Below are 14,501 nucleotides of genomic sequence, written 5' to 3' on the forward strand. Positions count from 1 at the left end.
GTAGCTCTCTGATCTTTTAACTAAAAACACTGCAAATACAACTTTTCAGTCAGCTGTTACATTGCTTCTGATTGTTCCTAAAGCACAGAGGAGACCAAGCGTTTGCCTGACCCTTTGGAACAGTCTGCCTCTTCAAATTAGGACGTCTCCACCACTTTAAATCCCGTCTGAAAGCACATTTCTACTCCCTAGCTTTTAATTGTGACTGAGTTTTTGTTTTGTTCTCTTTAGGTGTGTTTGTTTTACTTTTTGCTTTGTATAGCACTTTGGTCAACCTCTGTTGTTTTTAAATGTGCTTATAAATAAACTGATTGATTGATTGATTGATTGATTGATTGGTTGCTGGAATACTATAAAGTGTGTAAATGGGGGAAAAATACATTTTGGTTGTGTTGTTATGGGTGTTCTTCAGTTTATTTCATACAAAGGATGAATAATGAAGAAAAATATTCTCGATGTTTGCATTTTTATTGTTAAAAACATCTCAAGATGGTGCTCAGGCACATTTCCATAACAGATGGTGTAAGATCTTCATGCAGTACTGGTGAGACGATCGGTGGGACAGAAGGTTAGGCAAGTGGACACTCCTCTGTAGAAGGAAAAATGGAAAGTGTAAGGTGATCAGTGCACAACATCACTGTATTCCAAGCTGTTTTTATATAGAACTTCACCACCAATGTAAAAGTACCGCTTTTAGGAAGAAGGACAGTATTTTCAGGAAGGATGCCGGTCTGCAAGCAGAACTGCCTGAACTTCTCCTGCACCTCATCGCTGAGGTCCAAACTACGTCCTGTGAAGCCACGTGATGTAAATCTGCTGCAGTGGGTGTAACTTTGCTAAACGGTTTACTGAACACAGCTAAATGCAACTTTACCAAATAGTCTGTTAATGACAAAGGTTTCATTCCCTCTGGTGTTGAAGGAATAGGTCAGGGCGTACTCATCATACTTCACATCAACCATAAGCATGTCACTCACATACCCCCAGTCTGACAAAAAGGAAAAAAGCAGAAGAGAATATGTGAAAAAACAGTACTGGATGATGATGATGGAAAATTATTCGTTTCCTCTCTTTGTGGGCGTACTCACGCCGACTCTTGTATGTGAATTTTCCAGGCACCTCGGTCTTGTTGGCTAAATTCTCCATTTTCTGACATGTATCATTACTGTCGCAAAGACATCACATTAATCTCCAGTGTAAATATTTTAATGCTATTCAAATGATATTTGCTCTGTCTGTCCTCTCGCACTCACGTAAGACTGAAGAACGACAACTCAAGACCTCCATCTTCAGTTGGCGTAATGATGGCCGTGCCGGTCTTCATATTGGCTTTGCGACTGACAAACCACTGGCCATTAGAGCAAATTCCAGTCCGGTACCACTTACCTGCCATCTGTGGACACACAAATGGAAAGCATTGAGAATTAGACAGAAGCACAAGAGCTGTTTGTTGTAACACAGAATATGTATTATCACACAAAATCCAGCGTGAAACATAACCACATAACATAAATGGTGAAGTCATTATAAAAGTAAATTGTGCAAAGGTTAGCCTCCCGTGTAGACTGCTAAACTGTCTTGGGGGGGGGGTCCCTGCTTATCCCTGTTAGATAACCTCCAGTACCCCCTTTCCATGGCCCTAAGATAGAGACATGGTTATGAAAATAGATGGGTGGTAAAATAAAAATGATTATCAATGATTCTTACCGCCTGTAAATCAAAGTCTGCCTGAGGTAGGATTTCAGAGGAAGAAACCATGAGGGAGCACAGTACCGCTCCCAGAAGGGTGCGAAGTGAAGCCATAGCTGCTGATAAGTGGAGAAATGATGATGGATGAGATCGCAAATGAAGATCTGGAAGTTGCTGCCTGGTGACTCTTTATATAGAAGAGTGAGATTATCTCCCCACCAACAGCTGCACTTATACAAACCCCAGGTTCTGTGACGGCTTTGAACGTGTGACATTTTATGCAAACACTTGGTCAGTTTCATAACCACAAAGTTTATTCCTGCAGGGGCAGAATTGTATCCACTGTGTCCCTTGAACTTTTCCACATTTTGTCACATTACAGCCACAAACATGAATCAATTTTATTGGAATTCCACGTGAAAGACCAATACAAAGTGGTGTACACGTGAGAAGTGGAACGAAAATCATACATGATTTCAAACATTTTTTACAAATAAATAATTGAAAAGTGGGGTGTGCGTAATTATTCAGCCCCCTTTGGTCTGAGTGCAGTCAGTTGCCCATAGACATTGCCTGATGAGTGCTAATGACTTAATAGAGTGCACCTGTGTGTAATCTAATGTCAGTACAAATACAGCTGCTCTGTGACGGCCTCAGAGGTTGTCCAAGAGAATATTGGGAGCAACAACACCATGAAGTCCAAAGAACACACCAGACAGGTCAGGGATAAAGTTATTGAGAAATTTAAAGCAGGCTTAGGCTACAAAAGGATTTCCCAAGCCTTGAACATCCCACGGAGCACTGTTCAAGCGATCATTCAGAAATGGAAGGAGTATGGCACAACTGTAAACCTACCAAGACAAGGCCGTCCAGCTAAACTCACAGGCCGAACAAGGAGAGCGCTGATCAGAAATGCAGCCAAGAGGCCCATGGTGACTCTGGACGAGCTGCAGAGATCTACAGCTCAGGTGGGGGAATCTGTCCAAAGGACAACTATTAGTTGTGCACTGCACAAAGTTGGCCTTTGTAGAAGAGTGGCAAGAAGAAAGCCATTGTTAATAGAAAACCACAAGAAGTCCCGTTTGCAGTTTGCCACAAGCCATGTGGGGGACACAGCAAACATGTGGAAGAAGGTGCTCTGGTCAGATGAGACCAAAATGGAACTTTTTGGCCAAAATGCAAAACGCTATGTGTGGTGGAAAACTAACACTGCACATCACTCTGAACACACCATCCCCACTGTCAAACACGGTGGTGGCAGCATCATGCTCTGGGGGTGCTTCTCTTCAGCAGGGACAGGGAAGCTGGTCAGAGTTGATGGGAAGCTGGATGGAGCCAAATACATGGCAATCTTGGAAGAAAACCTCTTGGAGTCTGCAAAAGACTTGAGACTGGGGCGGAGGTTCACCTTCCAGCAGGACAACGACCCTAAACATAAAGCCAGGGCAACAATGGAATGGTTTAACACAAAACATATCCATGTGTTAGAATGGCCCAGTCCAAGTCCAGATCTAAATCCAATCGAGAGTCTGTGGCAAGATCTGAAAACTGCTGTTCACAAACGCTGTCCATCTAATCTGACTGAGCTGGAGCTGTTTTGCAAAGAAGAATGGGCAAAGATTTCAGTCTCTAGATGTGCAAAGCTGGTAGAGACATACCCTAAAAGACTGGCAGCTGTAATTGCAGCAAAAGGTGGTTCTACAAAGTATTGACTCAGGGGGCTGAATAATTACGCACACCCAACTTTGCAGTTATTTATTTGCAAAAAAATGTTTGGAATCATGTATGATTTTAATTCCACTTCTCACGTGTACATCACTTTGTATTGGTCTTTCACGTGGAATTCCAATAAAATTGATTCATGTTTGTGGCTGTAATGTGACAAAATGTGGAAAAGTTCAAGGGGGCCGAATACTTTTGCAAGCCACTGTAAATATGTTTCTTTCTTCACCCATATCACTGGAAAAATGCTTACCTGTTGACAGCGTAACCAGCCCACAATACAGCGTGTTATTCGGCTTATTTTACCCCGCTGTGCTTAGTTGGGAGCACCATTTTTTCCTGAAACTGAAAAGAAAATTACTGAGCTGCTCACATATGTGTAGAAGGGCTTTCTAAACACTAAAATAATAAATCTGAGGCCAGATCTTTAAAATATTTTTGTTATGTGGTTCAAATGCGGATTGTACTGAGTTGAAGAAGGACTTCTTTTACTATGACAGCATGACTTTTCACTTCTTTCCTTTTCAGATGTTGTATTAACAGGAATAGTGAAGTGCACTGAATATACCACTGGATAGCATCAGAGGAGTTTTCAGCACTCATATTTTAAGCTTAGTCAAGACCAGATATTTAAGGAGCGGCTGTGGCAGCAGTTTGTTGCCTGATTATTGTCTCCTCTACAGCATTAACTCATGCACGCATCCCTGCAGTATTTATAAGTTTGCAAGTCTGACACAGAAAGCAAATAATTTATTTTGTCCTGAGTGAATGCCCCTTAAAACTCACCTATTTCAGACTTGCAATTTAATACTATACAATATAGCAAATCTGCAACTTGATAGTGTTAAATAAAAGGATTTTCTTTTAAACTTGAAGCTTTGAAAATCGTTCCTTTTCCCATTAGGACAGAAATTAATATAAATCAAATTTGTTTAGGCGAATAGAAAATATTTTTAAAGATGTATATGGAAAACATGTTGATGCAGAAACATTTATTGAAGCTTCTGAGTTATTTGTGTAATCTTCTCCCGAAGTTCTCGGATAGATTTGGCCTTTAGATTGGGAATTTAACATCTCGTACAAAATTAAAGTTTTTAATTTAAGTTTGGTAGAATTCTATTTCAAAGAAAAACACGATTCTCTGCTAAGTTAATGACATCACATTCTACATTCTAAGCAGATGACATCACACTCAATTTGCTCTATCAGATCAAAGGAGCACGTGACATCTCAAAAGTCCTTAAATAGGACCACAGCGTGCTCTCAGTATGTCTCAGAACTGTGCGACTCTTTAGGAACACACCACGAGCCAACCTTTAGGAAAACGATTTGAAACGTTCAGTGTATGCAACGAAAACAAGTCCAAACCCTGATCAAATAGAAAAAATCTTCATTGTACATTGTAAGAGCAAAGACAAGAAGAATGCAGAGTATGCAGCAAAACGTTGATCCCCAGGAAGGAACCTCATCGGCCGCTGTTCGCCCTAACACAAAAGCGAAGCAGCCAAACCCAAAGCAAAGAGGGAAAAACCGGGCACCAAATGAGGTGACTTCATCTGCCAAACCAAAGGGTGAAAATAAGAATAAAAAGCAAAAAAATGCAAACCCCAGAGCCAGAAACCCTGGACCCAATCGAGGGCATGGGCCACATCAGCCCAATCCCCACTTTAACCCCAATAATGGGCCTGGGCAGCATTGCTACAATCCACACTTTTTACCGAACCGAGGGCCTGTGCCACATCAGCCCAATCCCCACTTTAACCCCAATAATGGGCCTGGGCAGCATTGGTACAAGCCACCGTTTTTACCGAACCGAGGGCCTGTGCCACATCAGCCCAATCCCCACTTTAACCCCAATAATGGGCCTGGGCAGCACTGGTACAAGCCACATTTTTTACCGAACCGAGGGCCTGTGCATCATCAGCCTGACTTTAGAACCAATGATGGACCATCTCAACCACAGCCTAATCCTCACTTAATGCCAAATGATGGCAAACGTCCACATAGTGAGACCGATGAAATGGCTGCACTGAGATTCCACCTGCAGGAGGCTCAGCACATGAGTAAAACCAATCTCTACAATATGACAGCCGCGAACCACAAAGCCTCTGCGGCTAAAACCCAAAACGATTGGCTTCGCCTGAAGCTACAGTGCTGCAGAGGAAATGCTGAGAAAAAAATTATTGAGCTCAAAAAACAACTGGAACAGGCTCACAGAAGCAGACCCGAGGAGAATCTCACCCCTGATGTGCGTGAGGCTCCTGTTCAAAACAGCAACACAGCTGTCACAGCTGCAGAGCTGAGTGTGGACGCTTCAACACAAACTACAGAAGCTCCGCACACAGACTCTGCAGAGGTGAAAACTGTTCGGGAAGCTGAGTTGGAGGTCCAATGTAAAAAACAGCAGGAAGAGATCGAACAACTCCGCGAGCAGCTCCTCAAAACACAGAAAAACCTAGAAGAGGAAGTTGCAAAACGTAAAGAACAGGAAGAAAGAGCCCCCTGTCAGTTCGCTGAGCTCATAGTCAAACTCTGCCTCAGTGAGGCTGTTTGTGAGGCAAATAATTTGGAGGTCCAAAACTTAAAAGAAGAGCTGGAAAAAACCAGAGCTTTCTACCTGGAGATTGTAACGAGGAAAAACCAGGAGAACGCAACAATCCGCAAACAACTCAAGAAAACAGAAGATGAAAAGATCATTCTTCAGGAGTCTTTGCGGTCTCTGCAAGAGACAATAAAAAAGGAAGAACCCGAGTCCAACGTTGGCAATCAGGATCATTCTCCAGCCAAAAAAGAGACCATAGATCAAAAAGAGACCAGGGTTAACAAAGCAGAAAATTCTCCAGCCCAAGTCGAGACACTCCAGGAGAATAAGCAAGAAAAAGAGGAGGCCAGTACTACCAAACCAGAAAATCCAGAGGCCCGAGATGACAACATGCAGAGAGAAAAGCCAAAAAAGAAAAAGAAGCGCAACTGGTTTCTGAGACTGTTCACTTAAGTGACTTCAACTCTGTCTCCTATAAAATCAAAGTTATATACAACTAAATATTAACAGTTACTTCAACTCCCTAAACATAAATTTTAAAGCATATTTGCTTTAATATTTAGTTGTGTATACATTTGTCATCGGCTCCACCCCTCCCAACCGGTCGCGGCAGATGGCCGCCCCTCCCTGAGCCTGGTTCTGCCGGAGGTTTCTACCTTTTTAAAGGTAGTTTTTCCTCCCCACTGTCGCCAAGTGCTTGCTCATAGGGGATTGTTGGGTTTTTTCTTTAATTCAGTTCAGTTCAATTCATTTGTATGTAAATACTGTTGAATTGAATTGAACTGAATTAAAGAAGATTTATAGGAGACAAAGTAAGTCACAGAGTGAACCAGGGTATTATAACATCTTACCCATAAAAATAAAAAATTGGATTAACCAAAACGTCTGTTGTCTGAACCTGTAATTTTGTCTCATTTAAAACATGTAAAAATGTCAAATTAGAACAATCTAACAGCAGAAATAAAAATGTTTACATGCTGCTTGAAAACATTGTTCTGTGAATGATATCTACTGTATCTGTGCTGTTGATGCCTTTTGAAAGCATTCCTAATAGCATCTATCAAGTAATATGCCTTGCTCAATGGTTCATGGAAGTATTAACAGTTTTGGTAACTGACTTTGTAAATTGAAATTCTACAGCCTTACACTAGTAAACGCTTGTGCTACACACGGAAGACAGGTATAGTCAGCTCAGTATCCAGTGGGAAGTTTTCTCTTTGGCATCCACAGATGCAACAGCTCATAACTAAATGGTGCAAACAGAGGTGAATCCACCTAAGCAGCACTTGTACGATTGCCCCCCGGCTCCAACTCCCGGTAAACTGAAGACAGATTCAACCATCTGTGTGTTGAAAAATATTAATGAGTCCACACCGCATTTTCTTCTTAGTAATAGCCATGTAACAATAGAAATATAGAAACAGTAATTAATCAGATTACTAGTTACTGAAAAAAGTAACGGCCGTTATTCCCATCACTGATAATGACACGATTATTTGCATTTCCACTACTTATAAACTAGTGTCAGTATTTAATGATCAATATCCACAAATAAGAATTGGAAATAAATGGCACTGGATAAGCACAAATCTGACTGAGAACTTAAACTTCACCTTAATTTGTCTGTCTGTCCTGCTCACATCTCCAATGTTTGTACACGTTGTCATTAGCGTGTCTTCACTCAGCCACTCCACATCGGCCACACCGCTTTACTAACTAAAACACCGGGATCGGCACATAAGGACGCCGTCATAACCCGTCAACGACACTGATTAACGTTTATATGAATGTGAGTGGCATCGTTGGCTGGAGCAGCCAGTTACCGGTCACTCACTGACTCACACTCCAAAACAGCACAGAATCAATTGTTATGTATTTATTTTAATTCCAGGTTTGATTTTTTCTGTTTTCTTTTGGGGGGGTTTGTGCGCAGTGCAGATTTTGTGTGCGCGGAGACCGTGTCAGCAGTGCGCAGCTTAGAGGGAAAAGTGCAGACAGATGCTTTATCCTTAACACTTTTTATTAGCCAGCTGTAATAAAGATCCGGTACATGGTAGGTGGCTATAATTGCAGGCAGATAGAAGCAAAGTGATGAATATTGTTTTGGGACATTTAATTAAATATAATTACAATTATATTGTAGATGGATGACTTTCCTTACACACTTGGAAAAATGAGACATTAAATTTAAATGAGATGTCTGTTCCCCCTGTTGTAACCCAGCTCTGAAATAATTTGTCCAAAAACAACAACAAAAAAAACGCGTTAGCTTGTGTAAATCTGAACACATCTTCTTCAAGAGTGCAGTGCAGTGTACAACAACAACAACAAATCATCAATCTGTCGATCCACTCGACATCTATCAATTAAAAAAAAAAAAGAAAGTAAGCTTTAAATTTGTCACGGTTTGGCATGGCAGACCGTGGGGGGTGTAGGGAAGGAGGACCCAGGCGCGGTGCTCTGTGTGCGAACAGTGCGTTTATTTACAGTGTGTGGTACAAAACAACAATAAATCCCCGTGTTTTCCCCCAGACTCCCGTGTCGTGTCCTCCTAGTGCTCTCTGCTCCCGTGTCTGCACTCCCGGTGCTCGCTGCACTTCAGGCCTTCCACGCTCCTCCTGCGGGAAACAATAGCGGCAGCTGTCAGGACACTAAACAATGGCAGGCATGCACTTAACGACAAAACCTAAACTGGATGATTAACGTGAAGTCTCAAGTAATGATCCCGCGCCGGTGGGAGCTCCAAGACTCTCTTAAGTAGCTCCCCCGACGAGGCCTGATCAGCAGCAGGTGCGTGGCTTCGGGTGTGGCCAGTCCCCCAGCAGGGCCACACCCACCAGGCCCGAAGGCGCCTGCAAACCAGTGTTCATACACACACACACACACACACACACACAAGCACGGAGAAAGAGCAGCAGCAACACCAAAAATACATATAATGTCACCAGTCTATGACTGCCCAGGGATCCTGGGCCGCCCAGACCCAGGACCCTGACAAAATTTCCAGTTAAACAGATCCCACCGCGCAGTCCTTTTCTTTTAAAAATAGTCCCTCCTCTTCCGCTCCTGTCCTGTGTTTCCTACATCATTCTCCATCTCTGAGTGATGTTATCTCATAGTCTTTTCTCTCCCTCGGTAATACTACAAATGTACATTTAGAATCAGAATCAGAATCAGAAAGGGTTTTATTGCCAAATGTTGAGCAGGTTTACAACATTAGGAAATTGCTGCGGTGCTTAGTGCAAACATACTGTCATAAATAACGCTTAAATACCCTTTGAGAAAAAAAAAATAAGAATAAGAATTAAAAGTGCTAAGTAGATAGATATATACATGAGTGCAGGTGGTGATCAGTGCCAAACATGGAATGATGCAGTGAACATAGCGTAGGGTCATGTGTTAGTGGTGGGAACAGTCATACGGTTATTGTTCATGTGTCCAACAGCAGAGGGGAAGAAACTGTTCTTATGGCGAGAGGTTCTGGTGCGAATGGACCGGAGCCTCCTGCCTGAGGGGAGCAGGTCAAACAGACTGTGTCCAAGGTGAGAAGGGTCAGCTGAGATCCGAGCTGCACGCCCCAGTGTCCTGGAGGTGTACAGGTCCTGCAGAGATGGGAGTCTGCAGCCAATCACCTTCTCAGCAGAGCGCACAACATGCTGCAGTCTCTGTTTGTCCCTGATAGTGGCTCCAGCGTACCACACGGTGATGGAGAAGGTGAGGATGGACTCGATGATTGCAGTGTAGAATTGCATCATCGTCCGTGTTGGCAGGTTGAATTTCTTCAGCTGCCTCAGGAAGTACATCCTCTGCTGGGCTTTCTTAATGACGGAGGTGATGGTGGGCTCCCACTTCAGGTCCTGGGTGATGGTGGTACCCAGGAAGCGGAATGAGTCCACAGAGGTGATGAGGGTGTCAGTCAGGATGATTAGCTAGCTGCTGGCACACTGTGTGACTGTAACTGCACAGAAGCAGTCTGTTTGCTGATATTTGTTGGACTGTTTAGAAGGTTACATGTGTATTACTGTTAAAGTATACAATCAAGAGAGGGTTTCACTTGTTTGTTTTTGGAACTTTGTTTAAAGTTGTAACTTTCACTGGTGTGATATCTCACCACTAGATGTCAGTAGAGTACAGACTGCAGTCAGCTGAGTTCTGTTGTCTTACCCCCTCTAAAGTGCATAATCCTAGCAATGGTGGCTGCAGGAGGACGAAAAACTGTGACTGGTTGATCCATATGGAGTGCAGGCTGTCAGTCTGCTCTTTACCTGAGCTCTGAATAGAGCTTTGTTAGTTACTGAAGGCCATTTCTGTCGAATGACAGTGATACTGAGCTGAGTTGCTGAGTTTGTCCTGAACTTCTTTTGTTGGTAAGTGCTGCTGTTTTTGTCACTGTAAGCCTCTGTTAGCTGGTGTTAGTAAAACTTTCATTGTTGGACGCTTAGAGAATAAATCCTCAAATGATGTGCGGGTATCACACTGTTTACCAGAGGGAAAGTGTGATTTTCTTAGGAGACTCAGTGATAATATTAGCTGGCAAAATGTTAGCTTATAACCAGCTGGTGTTGTTGTTATTAAGCCAGGTCGTTGTCAGCTGTCTGGAGGGTCACATGTCTAATCTTCTGACAATAAATAACTGCGAAAATGTCTGGAATCGTTAATAAAGACATTTGGGACAGTTGTTAAATTGTATAACTCTCTCAATGCTCTCTACCTGACCACCTAAAATTGAGCCTTCTGATAATATGATGTAACTGAGATTCATTATGGTCAGCAGAATTTCTTTTTATTGCTGAATGTTGGAGGCACTGCCTTTCAAAGCAGAGACGTCGCCCTGATAGGATGATCGCTCTGCTGCAAGGCTGACTCAGAGAGCAAGTTTAGAATAACCAGTTAACCTAACACATATGTCTGTGGATGTGGAAGGAAACCAGAGCACTGAGAGAAAACCTACATAAAGAAAAGGGAACAGATGGGCTGTGGATCTTTGTGCCCTTTACCACCATGCCAAGTACCAAATAATCATATAGCCCACTGTAGAGTAGCCAAATGTGGTAAAAGATATTAATTATTTTTCATGTATTAGTATTAGTAATGTTGAAAGACACATGTATATTTAACAGGCTGTATCACCTTTTTTTTTTTTTTTTTTAATAAAATTCAGATTTGTTTTGCAGCTCTATATAGATTCTTTTTGGCCACTAAAATGCTCAAAAATGATATTTTGGGAGCACAGGTTGCTCACCCCAGAAGTGGAATAGCTACTTCTGAGGAAAAACGTTCTGATTTGGCTTTCATGAAGACCAGAAAACAAAGAAACCCGAGTCTGACTACATGATTGTCCAACAATCATAATATTCTGGTTGTAAGGAAATGTACTCAAAGGAGAGTTCATGTATAAACCAAGAAGAATAGTGAAAAATATCTGATTTCAAATAGTGGGTTAATCAATGGAAGAAAAAAATGTAAGAAATTTAAGCACAGAAACAACTTGTTAAAATTGTGTGTGTGTGTGTGTGTGTGTGTTTGTATAAGCAACTGTTGTGCTATGAGGTACCCTGACGTCAGCACTCGGTAGCATATTGCCTTTAGTGTGTTGACTAAAACCACAATATGGGCAGATAAAACAAGGAGTCATTCTGACCTTCATCTACAGGTGGATGATCTAAGATCATTTAATCACATAAAATAAAACTCAGTGAATTGTAAACGGATGTAAATAAAAGCTTGAATATGCATTTAACTTATAATGTGACCACTGTTTGTTTTTAACAATCGAATGCTCTCTGCTCTCTCGTCTTCAGCTTGTTCAGAATGCTGCAGCCCGACTCTTGACAGGCACTCGTAAACGTGACCATATTTCCCCAGTCTTGGCTCGTTTACACTGGTTTCCAGTATGTTCTAGAATTGATTTTAAGATTTTATTGCTTGTTTGTAAGTCTCTAAATGGATTAGCTGCCTCGTAGCTCTCTGATCTTTTAACTAAAAACACTGCAAATACAACTTTTCAGTCAGCTGTTACATTGCTTCTGATTGTTCCTAAAGCACAGAGGAGACCAAGCGTTTGCCTGACCCTTTGGAACAGTCTGCCTCTTCAAATTAGGACGTCTCCACCACTTTAAATCCCGTCTGAAAGCACATTTCTACTCCCTAGCTTTTAATTGTGACTGAGTTTTTGTTTTGTTCTCTTTAGGTGTGTTTGTTTTACTTTTTGCTTTGTATAGCACTTTGGTCAACCTCTGTTGTTTTTAAATGTGCTTATAAATAAACTGATTGATTGATTGATTGATTGCTTGAATACTATAAAGTGTGTGAATGGGGGAAAAATACATTTTGGTTGTGTTGTTATGGGTGTTCTTCAGTTTATTTCATACAAAGGATGAATAATGAAGAAAAATATTCTCGATGTTTGCATTTTTATTGTTAAAAACATCTCAAGATGGTGCTCAGGCACATTTCCATAACAGATGGTGTAAGATCTTCATGCAGTACTGGTGAGACGATCGGTGGGACAGAAGGTTAGGCAAGTGGACACTCCTCTGTAGAAGGAAAAATGGAAAGTGTAAGGTGATCAGTGCACAACATCACTGTATTCCAAGCTGTTTTTATATAGAACTTCACCACCAATGTAAAAGTACCGCTTTTAGGAAGAAGGACAGTATTTTCAGGAAGGATGCCGGTCTGCAAGCAGAACTGCCTGAACTTCTCCTGCACCTCATCGCTGAGATCCAAACTACGTCCTGTGAAGCCACGTGATGTAAATCTGCTGCAGTGGGTGTAACTTTGCTAAACGGTTTACTGAACACAGCTAAATGCAACTTTACCAAATAGTCTGTTAATGACAAAGGTTTCATTCCCTCTGGTGTTGAAGGAATAGGTCAGGGCGTACTCATCATACTTCACATCAACCATAAGCATGTCACTCACATACCCCCAGTCTGACAAAAAGGAAAAAAGCAGAAGAGAATATGTGAAAAAACAATACTGGATGATGATGATGGGAAATTATTCGTTTCCTCTCTTTGTGGGCGTACTCACGCCGACTCTTGTATGTGAATTTTCCAGGCACCTCGGTCTTGTTGGCTAAATTCTCCATTTTCTGACATGTATCATTACTGTCGCAAAGACATCACATTAATCTCCAGTGTAAATATTTTAATGCTATTCAAATGATATTTGCTCTGTCTGTCCTCTCGCACTCACGTAAGACTGAAGAACGACAACTCAAGACCTCCATCTTCAGTTGGCGTAATGATGGCCGTGCCGGTCTTCATATTGGCTTTGCGACTGACAAACCACTGGCCATTAGAGCAAATTCCAGTCCGGTACCACTTACCTGCCATCTGTGGACACACAAATGGAAAGCATTGAGAATTAGACAGAAGCACAAGAGCTGTTTGTTGTAACACAGAATATGTATTATCACACAAAATCCAGCGTGAAACATAACCACATAACATAAATGGTGAAGTCATTATAAAAGTAAATTGTGCAAAGGTTAGCCTCCCGTGTAGACTGCTAAACTGTCTTGGGGGGGGGGGGGGGGGGTCCCTGCTTATCCCTGTTAGATAACCTCCAGTACCCCCTTTCCATGGCCCTAAGATAGAGACATGGTTATGAAAATAGATGGGTGGTAAAATAAAAATGATTATCAATGATTCTTACCGCCTGTAAATCAAAGTCTGCCTGAGGTAGGATTTCAGAGGAAGAAACCATGAGGGAGCACAGTACCACTCCCAGAAGGGTGCGAAGTGAAGCCATAGCTGCTGATAAGTGGAGAAATGATGATGGAGGAGATCACAAATGAAGATCTGGAAGTTGCTGCCTGGTGACTCTTTATATAGAAGAGTGAGATTATCTCCCCACCAACAGCTGCACTTATACAAACCCCAGGTTCTGTGACAGCTTTGAACGTGTGACATTTTATGCAAACACTTGGTCAGTTTCATAACCACAAAGTTTATTCCTGCAGGGGCAGAATTGTATCCACTGTGTCCCTTGAACTTTTCCAAATTTTGTCACATTACAGCCACAAACATGAATCAATTTTATTGGAATTCCACGTGAAAGACCAATACAAAGTGGTGTACACGTGAGAAGTGGAACGAAAATCATACATGATTTCAAACATTTTTTACAAATAAATAATTGGAAAGTGGGGTGTGCGTAATTATTCAGCCCCCTTTGGTCTGAGTGCAGTCAGTTGCCCATAGACATTGCCTGATGAGTGCTAATGACTTAATAGAGTGCACCTGTGTGTAATCTAATGTCAGTACAAATACAGCTGCTCTGTGACGGCCTCAGAGGTTGTCCAAGAGAATATTGGGAGCAACAACACCATGAAGTCCAAAGAACACACCAGACAGGTCAGGGATAAAGTTATTGAGAAATTTAAAGCAGGCTTAGGCTACAAAAGGATTTCCCAAGCCTTGAACATCCCACGGAGCACTGTTCAAGCGATCATTCAGAAATGGAAGGAGTATGGCACAACTGTAAACCTACCAAGACAAGGCCGTCCAGCTAAACTCACAGGCCGAACAAGGAGAGCGCT

General features: G+C 42.0%; 2 protein-coding genes across 2 annotated transcripts; both read right to left on the reverse strand.

The window, feature by feature from the left end:
- Positions 1 to 449: 449 nt before the first annotated feature.
- On the reverse strand, positions 450 to 1,803 carry LOC146379187 (lipocalin-like). The gene is made up of 5 exons (XM_084941280.1): positions 1,708 to 1,803; positions 1,254 to 1,393; positions 1,089 to 1,165; positions 875 to 988; positions 450 to 790 (listed from the first exon to the last, which is right to left on the reverse strand). Exons 1-5 carry the CDS (start codon positions 1,801 to 1,803, stop codon positions 570 to 572), a joined length of 648 nt encoding a protein of 215 aa, XP_084797406.1. The 3' UTR covers positions 450 to 569.
- A 10,546-nt stretch (positions 1,804 to 12,349) lies between these two features.
- Positions 12,350 to 13,846, reverse strand: LOC146379188 (lipocalin-like). Its single transcript, XM_084941269.1, has 5 exons — positions 13,616 to 13,846; positions 13,154 to 13,293; positions 12,989 to 13,065; positions 12,589 to 12,888; positions 12,350 to 12,489 (listed from the first exon to the last, which is right to left on the reverse strand). The coding sequence occupies exons 1-4, from the start codon at positions 13,709 to 13,711 to the stop codon at positions 12,746 to 12,748; spliced, it is 456 nt and encodes a 151-aa protein (XP_084797395.1). The 5' UTR covers positions 13,712 to 13,846; the 3' UTR covers positions 12,350 to 12,489; positions 12,589 to 12,745.
- Between the last annotated feature and the right edge of the window lie 655 nt (positions 13,847 to 14,501).

This window comes from Perissodus microlepis, chromosome 10 (assembly GCF_051167445.1).
Source record: "Perissodus microlepis isolate ML-2025 ecotype Zambia chromosome 10, ASM5116744v1, whole genome shotgun sequence".
Classification (NCBI taxonomy): domain Eukaryota; kingdom Metazoa; phylum Chordata; class Actinopteri; order Cichliformes; family Cichlidae; genus Perissodus; species Perissodus microlepis.

Bases quoted from the DNA above. Each gene is read 5' to 3' on its own strand.
- LOC146379187 (XM_084941280.1), bottom strand. From the start codon at position 1,803: ATGGCTTCACTTCGCACCCTTCTGGGAGCGGTACTGTGCTCCCTCATG. The intron at 1,394-1,707 runs GTAAGAATCATT...GTGTGTCCACAG, and splicing joins CAGACTTTGATTTACAGGCG to ATGGCAGGTAAGTGGTACCG. The intron at 1,166-1,253 runs GTGAGTGCGAGA...TCTTTGCGACAG, and splicing joins TTGTCGTTCTTCAGTCTTAC to TAATGATACATGTCAGAAAA.
- LOC146379188 (XM_084941269.1), bottom strand. From the start codon at position 13,711: ATGGCTTCACTTCGCACCCTTCTGGGAGTGGTACTGTGCTCCCTCATG. The intron at 13,294-13,615 runs GTAAGAATCATT...GTGTGTCCACAG, and splicing joins CAGACTTTGATTTACAGGCG to ATGGCAGGTAAGTGGTACCG. The intron at 13,066-13,153 runs GTGAGTGCGAGA...TCTTTGCGACAG, and splicing joins TTGTCGTTCTTCAGTCTTAC to TAATGATACATGTCAGAAAA.